At 45.0% G+C, this 15637-nt stretch overlaps 2 protein-coding genes across 4 annotated transcripts in view; both read right to left on the bottom strand.

The window, feature by feature from the left end:
• PRMT5 (protein arginine methyltransferase 5) overlaps positions 1-15637 on the bottom strand; it is a 108876-nt gene that overhangs the window by 78777 nt on the left and 14462 nt on the right. The window lies entirely within an intron of this gene.
• C7H14orf93 (chromosome 7 C14orf93 homolog) overlaps positions 1-15637 on the bottom strand; it is a 24978-nt gene extending 9341 nt beyond the window's left edge. Inside the window, exons 1-3 of one of the 3 annotated variants that reach the window (XM_050796525.1) lie at positions 15538-15637; positions 3454-4183; positions 976-1296 (exon numbers count right to left, since the gene is read on the bottom strand). In XM_050796525.1, coding sequence (XP_050652482.1) covers positions 976-1296; positions 3454-4050 — 918 coding nt within the window. In that variant the 5' untranslated portion in view covers positions 4051-4183; positions 15538-15637. Of the gene's footprint in view, positions 1-975; positions 1297-3453; positions 4772-15537 lie in introns of those variants that run through there. The other 2 variants (XM_050796524.1, XM_050796526.1) reach the window with 2 other exon arrangements.

The raw sequence follows: 15637 nt of genomic DNA, 5'->3' as shown, positions 1-15637 counted from the left end.
ACAAATGTCTCCAGATGTTTCCAAATGTCTCCTGGGGGTAAAATCACCCCAAGTTGAGAACTGCTGCCCTAGAACTTCTCTAGGTTTGGTCAGCTGCCAGGACGGGGACTCCCAGCTCAGCAGGATGTTCTTTGGGCTCCCAGCCACTACAAGAAGCTTTTAGGCAGACCTGGTTCAGGCCAGTCCCTTCCTGGCTAAGAGCTCTTGGGATGACTGGAATCTCCAAACCTCTATAACTGAGCTGAAGGTCTAGTGACTCTCTGCATCTCTGAAGCTTGAGACTACCTCAGGACAGCTTCACTTGCTTTTCCACCCAAGTTGTCCCTTGCCACTTACTCTGCACACTAGCTTAATTTGCAGGCAATTTCCAGAGTTACCCTTTGGTGATCAATCTGCTCAATCCCTTAAAGATCTTCTCATCAGGATTATTAGAACACTGGGAAGGCCGGTCATGGCGGCTCACGCCTGTAATCCCAGTACTTTGGGAGGCCAAGGCGGGTGGATCACCTGAGCTCAGGAGTTCAAGACCAGCCTGACCAACATGGCAAAACCTGGTCTCTACTAAAAATACAAAAATTAGCTGGGGGTGGTGGCATGTGCCTGTAATCCCAGCTACTCAGGAGGCTGAGACTAGAGAATCACTTGAACCTGGGAGGCGGAGGTTGCAGTGAGCTGAGATCGCACCATTGCACTCCAGCCTGGGTGACAGAGTGAGACTCCGTCTCAAAAAAAAAGGACAGCAGATGTGATATAAAGGAAGATACCACATTATCTGGAAAAGTCTAAAAGTTTGATGTTTAGCAGGGGACTTCCTATCCCTAGTGTTACAGAATAACCTCTCTCCTTATCCCTCCCACTCTGGTAGGATTCAGTATAGTATTCATTCAATATGGGGGGCCTAAAATCAACCCACCCTTCATTCTTCACTTATCTTTCCAGACTGGAGAAAAATTTATAGCAATTGAGCTCACTCACAGAGAGTACCAGATCCCGCTTACGCCTGGAGTTCTTCTGCCCACTTCCTCTGGTCCTGCATGGGGAAACAGTCAGCCCTAGAGAGTGTCTCAGCTCTCCAGTACTCCCAGGGCCTGACTCTTCCAAGGCACTGTCCAGTGCAGCAGTGGCATTCAGCATGTCCTCAGGGCGGGGTGGTGGCAGCTTGGTTCCATTTTCTGGTCCTGTCTCTGATGTTGCCCGCTGGATTGCCAGTTGTGTGGCTGGTGAGAGCTGTTTGGCATAAGCAGGGACCAGAACTCGCTGTACTGCACCCTCAGAGGCCACATAATCATCCACCAGCTAAGAATGTAAAAAAATAATAGCCTATTAGCCAGCCAGGCTTAGAGGAACCTGGTTAACCATCATTCTTTGGCTAAGAATAGTGAACAGAAAGTGGAAAGAAGGGGGACTGTAGCACAGTCTTTAATGCTCAATGGCTTGTTTCTCTGGGACTCCTATGAGTGTTGGGCAAATATTTCTTGTGTGTACAGGGCCCCTCATGTTGGGTTGTTACCGTAGGGCTGCTCACAAGGAGAAAGCATGCTTCTGACACTGTTTGTGAATCGTCATTTATAGATAGCTCTTGGATATAAGAAATGTAGCTAGGTAAGTGTTTTCTCTGAAAGGACTGGGAGAAGAAGTGATGACAAGAAAGAAACCAAGCAAGAGAAGGAGTAAGAAAATAAAACAGTAACAACAATAAAGAGGAGACATAAAAGAAAAATGAGCAAAGGAGGAAGATATAAAGTCAGAAATCCCAAGAGAGACTGGCAGTGACAGCTCCCCTCACCTATCCTCCATTCCCAGAGTCAGTCCATGCCCTCACCTTGATCCTACCCCAGCCACATTCGACTGTCATAGCCCCTGACATGTACCTGACTGCCTGTGCCCTCAATCAAGGACATACAGAGCCAGGAAAGGAAGGAGGGAGCAAGGGAGAGAGGGAGGAAGAAAGGAGGGGGGATTTCTGCAGTCAAGAAAACAAAACACTGAAAGTGGGGAGACACACACACACACACACACAGAGAGAGAGAAAGAAGCGGGGGAGGAGGCTGAGATTTATAGACCTGTGAGCTGCTTTCTGCACTGTGAAATCTAATTCCATCCTGTCAGCCTGGAAGCCTTTCCTGCCTCAAAGAACCCACAGCTCAGGGCAATGCCTGGCCTGGTACCCTCCTGCTTCCCACCTTCCAGGTCCTCCCCTCTTGAGCTGAAACAACTGAGAGTCCTGACCAGCCACAGACTGGGGTGAGCAGCAGAGGCCATTACCCATATGGCTGTGCCTTCAGGAGAGCAATGACCAGTTGCTGTGTTACACTGGAGGGGGAGAGGGGGGCTTCTGTATTCATTTCTCAGATCCAGCAGATGGGCTGGGAGTTCCATCCCTCCCATCTACTCCATGTGTTCTGCTCCTTTACTCTTTACTGGGGTGTCTATGTCTTGTCGTGGGAGCAGGAGAAAAAGAGAGGACAGACAGAGAATAAGGTGGAGGAGAGCTGATAGAACTCCCACCGTCTCTCAAGTGGCACCACATCTGTTATTTTCCTATCTCTAAGATCTCTATAGTTGCTCCATCTCCTTTTCATACTTCCATGTGTGACATTCTGCAGTTCTTACTCCACTCAGCCAGGATTTTCCTGCTCATATGGCCCTTAAGCAATAAAGAAACTGAAATAGCACAATGTACATCTATGTCTTTTCCTGCTCACAAAATATGCTTGCTTGCTTCCTTCTTTTCTTCCCTCTTTCTCCCTATATGTTATTATCTTCCTGTTAACACTCAGTTGGCCATTTCTTTTTCTCGTTTCCCATTTTATTTCCTTTCCTCTACCTCCCTCTCGCCTTATGTCATAGTCTCTCTCCTGTGGTGTAGATTCTCTTTCCACATAGACTCACCTTTTTTCTGTGCTCCCTTTTTGCACTTTCTCTCCTCCCTCAGCCCTTCATTTCTACTTGTCTCTTTCCCTCCCTATACCTGTCGTCTGTTATCTTTATCTTTGTCCTCTCACTTTTTCCTCCTCTCGCCACCTCTGCCTCTCTCCCCTGTACATTCCCATCTCTCTTTGTACTGAATTCCTCTTGGCAAGCAGAGGGCCTGCAATAAAATATGAATGAGCCGTCTGTGCACGGCAGGCATCCTCACCAGGAGAGGCAGAGCCCATGGAGCAGCCGAGACAGCTGTGGAGGAAAAGGTGCCATGTGGAGCTATTGAGAGAGAGGGAAGGGCATCCCGTCACTACACACAGCAAAAAATGACCTTCTGCCAAAGAGGCTAATGGTTCAGGAAGAAAATAGGAGAGCTGATTATCCCTGAAGGAAAAGGAAACTTGGTACTGTTTTGCTTTATCACAAATACAGACAAAAGGTTTAAAGATGGAAATAAAAGAACAGAAAGGAAAAAGAGTGAAAGGCCAGGAAAAGCACTTAGGAGCAACAGCCCTCTGCTGCCATACTCACAGGATTGAGCAGGGGGGCCCCCTCGCTGGCAGCCAGTGTGCACCCCGGGAGCCGCATGTCCCTCTGAGTTGCTGGGAAGCCCAAAGGCCCAGGCCCCACTGAGGCTGCTCCCAGCTGCCGCAGCTCCTCAATCACCACCTGCACGCCGCTACCCACGCTGTCACACTCCTCTTCCACAGCAGACAGAGCCTTAAAGGCTTCCCCGGGACTTTCCTTGAGAGGCCCAGGCTCCTCAGGTGGGGAACTATGTGCCCGGCTTTCCCCGTCTTCATCAGGGGTGGACACTTTCCCTTGTCTCAGCTCACCCATTTCCTCCTGGAGACGTTTTAACAACTCATTGTTGGCTCTGGCAAGACCCAGAGCAGCTTCGGCCAAACCCACTGCCTTATCCACCCGTTGGTAGATAATATGCAGGAGCTGCTCTGAGCTCTGAACAGCCAGGCCATGTCCAGTCACTGTGATGGGGGTGCTAGGAGGAGGATTCCCACCCTGGGAGCCTGTGTTGCCTCCATTAGTCTCACTCTTACAGGCACAGCAGCAGCATCTGGCCTCACTGCCACTGGGAGGGGAGAAGAGAATGGTGGCACTGAAGGACATGGTGGATGGGGCAGTAACAACCACGCTTACACTGCTGGGCCACTCCAACAGGTAGGAATCATCGACTTCTCTTGACTCACTTTCCTTTCTCAATGAGGATGGTCAGAGGAGCCCAGGCCCCCAGCTGTAGGGTCTGTGAAAGAAGAGTAGATAAGCCATGAAGAAGCACACAGTCCACGGCGGCCTCTCCTCAGCCTGCAGAAGGGAGACAGGTGCCTTCTATTTGCAGATCCTGTGCTCTCCTAGAACATCACAAATCAAGGCCTTCCTGATGAATGGTTTTAGAGGGTAGAGAGCGTTCCTTCTGCCCCCCAGCATGGAACCCCCGACTAGTGCAACCTAAGGAACAGGGAAGGGATTCAGAAGGACCTTCCGGCATCTGGAAAGATTAGATGATTAAGGAAGAAAATGTAGATCTGTCTCCTCCTCCTCCTCCTCACCATCTTTACTGTAATAATGGTACTGCATTTCATTGCTTTGACATTGTTCCTTAAGGAGTTCAGAACGCTTCACGTAAGTTACCTCATCTACTCAACAGCGCTAGGAAACACATATTACTCCAGGTCCGGAGAAGAGACATACAGAGAAGTTATATGTCTTTTTCAAGGTCAGAGGAATTACAGCAGAATCCAGTTATTGGTACTTTCAATGTAGTGTTTTTTTGTTTTTTTTTTTTTTTTTTTTTTTTTTTTTACCTGATACCACTTTTTGTTGACGTTAAGAATCATGGGCGGATCACAAGGTCAGGAATCATGATTCTGAAACCCCTCTCTACTAATTTTCATGGGAGGCTGACAAATGCAGGCATTTAGAGTAAAACTCCAGTCTGGGCGAAAGCGAGACTCTGAAAAAAAAAAAAAAAAAAAAAAAAGAATCACGACAATCATGATACATCATACAAATGCACATTTAGAGTAAAACTCCTAAATAAGGAATACATCCATCACTGCCCCCCTCAGCATGTCACCAGCTTCTCACTATTATATCATTAATGCTTTGGGGATGAGGGCAGGGAAATGAAATGAAAAGATCAGGGAATTGAACCCAGGGCTGCACAGCCTCCTTTCCCACATAGTCGTATACCTGGGCCATGAGTCTCTGTAATGGAAACTAGCTGTCCTGAGTCTTCCAGCCAGGAGCCCAGAGAAAGCACCTGTGGGGCCCCTTATCTTCATTTCTCATACTCCTTAAGGGTGGATCCAAAATTCAACAGGAATGTCTGAACAGCCATGCTGCCACTTTGCCTGCATGACCAGCCCCCATAAAAGGAGAAACCAGAATGTCAGTGATAAACCAAACTGCCTTTCTTTTAAATTACTGTAGTTAAGCAACTAAACTACTCCAGGAGAGAAAAAAAGGAGTAAAGAAGTTGATTCGTACCACTGAGAACACTCCAGGGAACTTAATAAATATTGTAATTTTCTAAATAATACTTGATAGTAGAAAAAAAAAATCCTTCTGATGCTCCGTGTCAAAACCTTAAGTATGTTTACAGTTTCCCTGAGAGATGCATTTCTCTCTTACCCTGTAAATTAAAACATTACAATTAAAAGGAGAGGAGGGACCGGACATGGTGGCTCATGCTTGTAATCCCAGCACTGTGGGTGGCTGAGGCGGGGCAATCACCTGAGGTCAGGAGTTCGAGACCAGCCTGACTAACATGGTGAAATCCCATCTCTATTAAAAATACAAAAATTAACCGGGCGTTGTGGCGGGCGCCTGTAATCCCAGCTACTTGGGAGGCTGGGGCAGGAGAATCACTTGAACCCAGGAGGCAGATGTTGCAGTGAGCCGAGATCATGCCACTGCATTCCAGCCTGGCAACAGGGCGAGACTCCACCTCAAAAAAAAAAGAGTAGGAGGTTAGGAGAATTTTCTATATATTGAGGGTTTTCTTTTCTTTTCTTTTCTTTTTGAGTAGGCAATCTCATTTCAGAAACAGGCAATATCAATGCCTCTGAGGTACTAAAACATAAATCTGACAATGCATTTTAATTACATGTGGTTATCAAAGAATAGTCTTTAATTTGCTCTTTCCACCCTTTATGTTGAAGAAATGGCTTTTTCTGTGCCAGATACTTACTTCTCACAAAAACTTAACTCAAATACATTTACAGCTTCCTTGTCATTATAGTCACTGGAAGGCACAGTTAAACCTGAAACTAAAGGTTAAACCAAATTAAAACTAAAGGTTAAAGGAAAGCACTAAGCGATTCTATGTCAATTTATAGATGAATCACTTATGTATTCTTTTCCTTCCTAAATTAGGGCCTACACTGCTCCTGCAGAGTTTTTTCTTTTTAATTCTTTCTTTAACCTACATCATGCAGGGAGTTTGCTCTTAAACATGGATGCTGTGGGCAAAAGAATGTTTTGGTGATAATAAATAATAGTATTCAAATGCTTGCCAGCTGCGTTCAGTATTTGTAAAATCAGTAATTATTAAGATGCATCAGGTTGGGACACTGGGTGAGTTGTCTAACTCCCTTCTGGTACCAAACTCTCTTGCCTCACGCAGTTACTCTTTCTTGCAAGAGGCTTTTACCCCTACCAGTGTTGAGCCTGCCTCAAGCTCTTCCCCTCTCTTTTATTTTTATTTATCATTTTTTTGAGACGGAGTCTCGCTCTGTTGCCCAGGCCAGAGTACGATGGTAAGATCTGGGTTCACTGCAAGCTCCGCCTCCCGGGTTCAAGTGATTCTCCTGCCTCAGGCTCCCAAGTGGCTGGCATTACAGACACGCGCCACCACATATGGCTAATTTTTATATTTTTAGTAGAGACAGGGTTTTGCCATGTTGGCCAGGCTGATCTCGAACTCCTGACCTCAAGTGATCCACCCACCTCAGCCTCCCAAAGTGTTGGGATTACAGGTGTGAGCCACTGCGCTCGGGCCCCTCTTCTTTAAATAGTCTTTCCTTGGTCGTCTTTCCTTGGTCATCTTTCCAAAACAGCACTGTATTGCAGGTTAAAAAAAAAAAAAAGGCCGGGCGCGGTGGCTCAAGCCTGTAATCCCAGCACTTTGGGAGGCCGAGACGGGCGGATCACAAGGTCAGAAGATCGCGACCATCCTGGCTAACACGGTGAAACCCCGTCTCTACTAAAAAAATACAAAAAACTAGCCGGGCGAGGTGGCGGGCGCCTGTAGTCCCAGCTACTCGGGAGGCTGAGGCAGGAGAATGGCATAAACCCAGGAGGCGGAGCTTGCAGTGAGCTGAGATCGCGCCACTGCACTCCAGCCTGGGGGACAGAGCGAGACTCCGTCTCAAAAAAAAAAAAAAAAAAAAAAAAAAAAAAAGGCCAGGCGGTGGCTCATGCCTGTAATCCCAGCACTTTGGGAGACCAAGGCGGACGAATCACGAGGTCAGGAGATCGAGACCATCCTGACTAACAGAATGAAACCCCGTCTCTACTAAAAATACAAAAAATTACCCGGGCATGGCGGCGTGCGCCTGTAGTCCCAGCTACTTGGGAGGCTGAGGCAGGAGAATGGTGTGAACCTGGGAGGCGGAGCTTGTGGTGAGCCGAAATCGCACCACTGCACTCCAGCCTGGGCAACAGAGTAAGACTCCATCTCAAAAAAAAAAAAAAAAAAAGGGTGGCCGGACGCGACAGCTCACGCCTGTAATCCCAACACTTTGGGAGGCTGAGGTGGGTGGATAACTTGAGGTTAGGAGTTCGGGACCAGTCTGGCCAACATGGTGAAACCCTATCTCTACTAAAAATATAAAAATTTGCCAGCCATGGTGATACATGTCTGTAATCCCAGCTACTCAGGAGGCTGAGGGAGGAGAATTGCTTGAACCCAGCAGTCAGAAGTTGCAGTGAGCCAAGATCATGCCACTGCACTCTAGCCTGGGTGATAGAACGAAACTGCATCTCAAAAAAAATTTTTTTTTAAATGAGGTTCTCCCCTGGCTGCACCATGTATAAGCTGCATGAACATGAGTAAATTATTTCACTTTTCTGAGTACAAGTTTTCTCATCACTATCTACTTTGAGTGTTTTCTATGAAGATTATACATAATATATGTAAGGCACCTATAGAGTGCTGGCACATGGTCAGTGCTCCACTAGCAATGGCTGCATGATATTATGATTATTCCTGTAACCTTTTGTGTTCCCACCCTGGACACCCATCCTGATTCCTTAATCTTTTTTTTTTAAGAGGCAGGGTCTTGCTATGTTGCCTAGGTTGGTCTTCAACTCCTGGCCTCAAGCCATCCTCCCGCCTCAGACTCCTGGGTAGCTGGGATCACAGGTGTAAGCCACCACCTTGACTCCTGATTCCATAATTTTGAATAAAATGCAATGGCTTGAAACAGAATTTGGGGAAATTTGCCCCCAAATTTAATAATGAATTTCTAAGAAACAATACATTATTCCTCAAGTCTATGAGGATGCATTTATAGGTACAAAACCTTCTATGATGCAAATTAGAAAGGTAATTGAGTATTTGGAATTTACTTGCTATCATGACTTGGTCTCAGACTAAGGATAATATTTTATGTTAGTTTTTAATGCTAAATGTATTTTCCTATTGTGAGTTCAATTTGTTCCTCAATTTCTCTTCTGTTTTTCTACTTTGTATATTACCATACTATGTCCATCTTAAAACATCACATTCAGGGCAACAAATAAGTGTTTTCTTGAATTAACCTGCCTATAAAAACCTGGTACAGTGTGGTCTAGCACAATGGGCATTCAAATAATTCTTTTTTGGTTTCCATGGACACTAGTGCTGACTTAATTTCCCAGCCTCTTGCTATAGTCTGTCACCTAAACTTTATATTATAGAAAGAAATTGGGATCACCAGGTAATAAACGAATATTTCATGTTATATTTACTAACCAGGTAACTATTTAAGTGCTGGATACATGACTGAAAACAAAACATTAATTTCATTAGCTGCATATATCCCCATTAAAGAAGGTGAGCTGGGCCCGGCACCGTGGCTTATGCCTATAATCCCAGCACTTTGGGAGGCTGAGGCGGGCAGGTCACCTGAGGTGAGTTCGAGACCAGCCTGGCCAACATGGTGAAACCCTGTCTCTACTAAAAAAAAAAAAAAAAAAAAAATTAGCAGCACATGGTGGCGCGATGCCTGTAATCCCAGCTACTAACTCGGGAGTCTGAGGCAGGAGAATGGCTTGAATTCAGGAGGCAGAGGTTGCAATGAGCTGAGATCACGCCATTGCACTCCAGCCTGGGAGACAGGGCGAGACTCCGGCTCAAAAAAAAAAAAGAAGGTGAGCTGGTGAGTGCGGGGAGGTGTTTTTAGGTTCATATATATATATAAAAAATTTATTTATTTATTTGAGACAGTCTTGCTCTGTCGCCCAGGCTAGAGTGCAGAGGCATGATCTTGGCTCACTGCAACCTCTTGCCTCCCAGGTTCAAGCGATTCTCCTGCCTCAGCCTCCAGAGTAGCTGGGACTACAGGCGTGTGCCACCACTCCCGGGTAATTTTTGTATTTTTAGGAGAGATGGGGTTTCACCCTATTGGCCAAGCTGCTCTTGAACTCCTGACCTTGTGGTCTGCCCTTCTCAGCCTCCCAAAGTGCTGAGATTACAGGCATGAGCCACACCCGGCGTATATATATATATATATATATTTTTTTTTTTTGGATACAGAGTCTCGCTCTGTCACCCAGGCTGGAGTGCAGTGGCATGATTTTGGCTCACTGCAACTTCCGCCTCCCAGGTTCAAGCAATTCTTCTGCCTCAGCCTCCCGAATAGCTGGGATTACAGACGTGTGCCACCACAACTGACTAATGAATCCTGACCTCAAGTGATCTGCCCGCCTTGGCCTCCCAAAGTGCTGGGATTACAGGTGTGAGCCACTGTGCCCAGGCTCAAAAGTTTTTACATGTAAGGCCGTGTTAAAGGATGATTCACCAAAATGGATTGCACCTACTAAGTACTCAAATGAAGGGAAGACAAAGTCTCTACCTACAAGGTACTTAAAGTGTATTTCAGATGGGAATGTCTTAAGAACATGGAATGTTCTAAACATGGACTATCTAAAAAACAAAGTGAGGCGGGCGTGGTGGCTCACGCCTGTAATCTCACCACTTTGAGGGGCCGAGGCGGGCAGATCACCTGAGGTCGGGAGTTCGAGACCAGCCTGACCAACATGGAGAAACTCTGTCTCTACTAAAAATACAAAATTAGCCAGGTGTGGTGGCACATGCCTGTAATCCCAGCTACTCAGGAGGCTGAGGAAGGAGAATCACTTGAACCCAGGAGGTGGAGGTTGCAATGAGCCGAGATTGCACCATTGCACTCCAGCCTGGGCAACAAGAATGAAACTGTCTCAAAAATAAATAAATAAACAAATACATAACAAAGTGAAATACATGCAAGTCCTAATAATATGGTATAGATTGAAAAATTTCTGAGTAGTTCAAAATAATGGAAAGATTAACAAAATGAAATCATATTGAGAAAGAGTTCTTACAGAATAAAAGCTTCCAGTTGAGCCTTGAGCAATGTATCAGATGAACTGATAGGGTAGTAAGACATTCTAGGGAAAAAAATAATTACAGGACTTAACAGGGTACATGTCAGAGGTCAGAGCAAAGGGGCTTATATAGTAAGGTAAGGAGAATTGACAGAGGTATAGAGATGGGGTATAGAGATAACTGGTTAAAGACAACTGCAAGATTATAAGCCTAAAAGTAACAGGATGGTACCACCACCAGCACCAGAATGACAGAAATGAGGCAGTTGACAGGAAATACCATGGCCGGGCATGGTGGGTCATGCCTGTAATCCCAGCACTTTGGGAGGAGAGGAGGATCGCTTGAGCCCAGGAGTTTGAGACCAACCTGGGCAGCATAGCGAGACCCAGTCTTTAAAAAATAAATAAATAAAGAGGAGACACCAGTATATTAGTGAAGTGTATTTATTTAACATTTTAAATTTCAACTGATGGCAACATGTTATGTAGAAAGTCCTGAAAACAACTGACTAGGTCTAAAAAACAGAAAAAGATCTTCAATCTTGGGATAAGTTGCCAACACAGCATGACAGTAGATGTCACACTTAGGTTTGCAAAAAATATATGCATTTGGGGTTCATTTCAGTATTGGTCTAATTTAAGTACATGTGAAATGAGCCTTAAAAATGTACTTTCCAGTACTTTTGGTATTTTTCATAAATATTCAGATAAGAAAGAAAGAAAATTCATCTCCTTTAGACAGACAGTTCAGGGTGAGACTGTCCATAATTTTAACTATCCCTTTCCTCCCAAGTCACATTTTTGTTAGGACTAAATATATCATACTCTTGGCAGTTCCCTTGCTTGCTTTCTCCCCATTCTGAGTTTGAATTTTCTGCATGACTGAGTTCACCTCCAAACTATGAAAAATAAAAGTTTTCTCACTATTTAATAGATGTGTATGATACGGTATCATTCAGATGATATATGTTTTCATAATGGGCGCTTGACTCATTCAGGGTCATGCTAGCAATAGACTTCCTTAAATGTGATTACTGAAAGCATGGCAATTCATATCATAATCTTCATTTTAAGAAATAAATAAGGTAAATGGCCACTTAAAACTCCTGCTGTGTTGGTCAGTCCTACTCCTCCACTTCAAGGTGCAAAATGGCTCACCTGTCAAAAGGTTCTCTCAAAACCTATTTTTATCAGAAATGAGCTCCTTATCACACAAGAGCAGCTAAGTAAATACCACAAAATACTATTTTCCCACATTTTAAAAGAGTGACTCGTCTAATGATCTGCAAAAAATCCAAGACCTTATTTTTAGGGGTAAAAAACAGAACTGTAGACCCAGAAGGCAGAATGCGGTCTTAAAAGGATTCCATGTAATCTGAAAATTCCAGGTATATTTCTATAACAGGATGAGAATTTTTAACCCAGCATAGCACAGTCCTTTTTATTTGCATTCGCTAAGATTACATTGGTAAGATGAATATTTCCGATTTCAGGTTTGCCTAATGTAAGGGACTCACTACATTTATGGAGAAACTGAAAAATTAAAAAGTAGCTCCTAGAAGTCTCTCTTGTGCCAGCGAGAACTTGGTAAATGTTAGTTGATTAAATATTAGTCAAGGATGACAAGGTGGACCCCAGGGACGCCAGAACCATTTCCGATGGGTAAGTGTGATTCAGCTACCGGCAGGGCGATCGCAGCGACGCTGGCGGCAAAGATCGGCGACTGCTCAAGAGGCCGCAGGCGACAGGGTGACTCGCCACTGTGCCCAACCATACAGTGCGCTCTGGGAGTCCCGGGTAAAGGGGGTCATTCCCGGGAGGGCTGCGGAGAGCAGGGCGGCCGGAGTAGCGGCTGGGGATCTCGCCGGGTCACCGGGGAGGGTAGACTACGTAGCACCGAGAGCTTTGAGAACCTGGGCTGAAGGCGGCGCTCGCCGTGAGAACTGACGCGGAGGTGCAGCTTAGCAGCCCTACGGTTGTTCTACCGCGTGTGCCCGGCGCTACCGCACGGGCTGACTCAGCTAGGCTGGGCCTGAGGCGGGCGCGCGGCAGAGGAATCCGCGGCGCCTCCCCGTGTACCCGGCCGGCTCGCGCACGCGGGGAGACACCGCCCCGCTTGCCTTCTGGCTCCCGGTGATTGGCGGTTATACGACGGTTGGGGAACAGGGTCACGGACACTATTGGCTACAAACAACAGTCACTCAAAAAGTCAGGTAGGGGAGGGGCCTCCTCAGGGAGGGACAAGACTGGGAGGCTATTTCAAGGCCGTCAGACGCCATCTTTAGCTTGTTTTTGTTTACTTGCTTTTGTTCCCTGTTGCTCACAAACCTGTGTGTACACGATTATAAGCACAGTGGCCACAAATCGGCGTCACACGTTGGGTGGTGGCCGACTTTTAGTTACTGCTGGCCTCGGTTACATTTCTTTCACATGTCACCTGCAAATTAGTAGCTCATAGTTTTTAAGTTTCCGATACTAGGGGCCCCGAGGATTCCCAGGCAAAATCAACAAAGTTTAGTTTTGCTTTGCTTTGGAAGGCCAAGCCAATGATATATATGTCCGAGGAATTATCTCCTTTCTTACAAAAGAAAGAAAAAGCCGTAACTGGATATGACCCTACATTCCTGGATGTAGAAATCAAATGGCCTAGGAAATCAGGACACGGGCTCTGCACTGTTCTGGGGAGAGCTTCCTTATTTTTTGAGAAGCTAAAAAGTAAAGTAAAAAGTATATGTGATGACCTGTATTGATGTGGAAAAGAGCTTAAAAGGGTAAAACTCCATTAAAAATTGCTGTCACTGGCCGGGCGCGGTGGCTAACGCCTGTAATCCCAGCACTTTGAGAGGCAGAGGCGGGCGGATCACCTAAGGTCAGGAGTTGGAGACCAGCCTGACCAACATGGTGAAACCCTGTCTCTACTAAAAATACAAAAATCAGCTGGGCCTGGTGGCACATGCCTGTAATCCCAGCTACTCGGGAGGCCGAGGCAGGAGAATTCCTTGAACCCAGGAGGCGAAGGTTGCAGTGAGCCAAGATCGCGCCATTGCACTCCAGCCTGGGCAACAAGAGCGAAGCTCCGTTTAAAAAAAAACAAAAACAAAAAACTACTGCCGTGATCACAAAGGTCACTAGAATCTGACTAGATTTCAAAGAAATGCAGGCCTGAACTTGTGGAATAATCCACAGTCGAGCCAGTATTTATTAAGCACTGGTCTGACTTGAATTGTTAGAGAATAAAAATACACTCAGCACAAGTAAGAAACCCAGAAAGCCCAAACAGGGCCACTTTTGTTACAAATTTGTACAAGTAATTTTATTGCAGTCGGTATTTGGGAGTCAAATACTGCTTGAAATAGAATAGGATGCTAGCTGTGTAATAGAAATGCATTATTATACAGAGGTTTTGTTGTAATGAAATTTAAATTCTACAGTAGATCCTTTCTTTTTAATCTCCTGGTTGTCACTGCATCTGTGACATTCCAGTTTCTCCCTCAGCACCCCATATACCTCCTATGCTTTCACTCCAATCTGCGAATACAAATTTGGATACAGATATTTTCCATACGACTTCTAATGAGGAGACAGTGATTCTGTGACAGAATGAAGTGAAAATAGGGCTCCTGTAACAGGAGGTTCTGCTCTGCAAGACTGTTTTTCTCTAATTCACATACTTTTTTTCTGTGACTCTTAGAAATGAGGAGAAGGCTTTCCATTCTAAAAATGCAACATGATAACCAAAAGGCATTTCTTATCCCTTCTATTATTTGCCTTTGCATCCTCTTGGCTCCCTATCACCATCACCATGAACAGTTTTTGAGAATCAGACTTGACTGGATTTTTTTTCCTGATACTTTGCCAGCTGTGGAGCTTTTCGAATAGATTCCAACCAATAAACGACCATTTTGTCAAAAAGCCAAGAAAGAACTTCCCTTCTGAACACACCAACCAAACCACACATAAAGGCCAAAATATACACAGCTGTACATTTAAGAACGTGAGACAATAAAAAGCAAAACCACTTAGGCAAAACAGTCACTGAAGGCTTTGAACCACAGATTCAATAAATTGCCTACTCTCATTTGCCACATGGACTATATACTCCTTGGCAATTATTTAATTATTCATTATTCTGATCCTTTAGGAGCAGAAAAATATAGTAAATGCACATAGAAAGTGCCTAAGTATGCTAAGCATAGGATTTCTTCTAAGCTCTGCTTTGCACACAAAATGTTTCGATCACATTTGGGAAGACAACAGAAAAAAAATTCACATCCTAGGGGATACTTTGCACACATAAAACCAGATATATTTATCACTTTTGAAAATAAAATCTGATATGGCACATATACACACATATTGTACATATACACAAATAACCCCAAATTATAACTTTACAAATTTGTTTCAAGAAACACACACACACACATACACACAAATGTTCTAATGAAAATGTGTGTGAAAGACACACTGTAAGGTCTGTCCCCTTTCCCTAGGGAAATGAATGTCTCCATTATAATATCCCAATATTAACCTATTGGCCTTGGACAAGTGCCACATCCCAGCCAGTTGGTTTTGGTTCTGGGGAGTGGGTGTGTAAAAAGCAATCACACGGCTTTCTGAGGGAGCCTCAAATCTCTCTCTGCTTCCTTCGATGTTGCCTGTGGCAGAAATTTACATTATCCCTTCAGCCCGCTTAAAAAAATCTGTACTTCCCAAGCGGCTAAATTTTTAAAGTCCCTCAACCACAAAAATCTACCAGTTCTTAAAATGTGATTTGAAAAAAAAAAAACTATAAATTTGGCTGGAAACGGTTGTACACGGCCATCCTGCTTCTCAACTTCTTGGTATATTTAAAACCTTGACCAGGAAAAAGAAAGAGGAAGAGAGACAGAAAAAGAAATGGGGGAAAGAGCAAATTCCCCTTAGCAACAGTTTCCTCACCCCAGCACTGCTACAGATCGCTATTTTTAAAAATTTGAAAACACACACAAGATTAAGGAGGGAAAAAAAATGGAAAAAGGATACCCGAAGGTCGTATGGCTCTTTGTATTCGTGTGTGTGCAAAAAGGAGGACTCGCGGAGCCGAGCCGGCAAGCCCCGCCCCTCCCCGGACGCCCTCCCGGAT

Source organism: Macaca thibetana, chromosome 7, assembly GCF_024542745.1.
Source record: "Macaca thibetana thibetana isolate TM-01 chromosome 7, ASM2454274v1, whole genome shotgun sequence".
Lineage (NCBI taxonomy): Eukaryota > Metazoa > Chordata > Mammalia > Primates > Cercopithecidae > Macaca > Macaca thibetana.
Note: the sequence above shows the minus strand (reverse complement) of the source record. Positions and strands in the feature narration are given on the sequence as shown.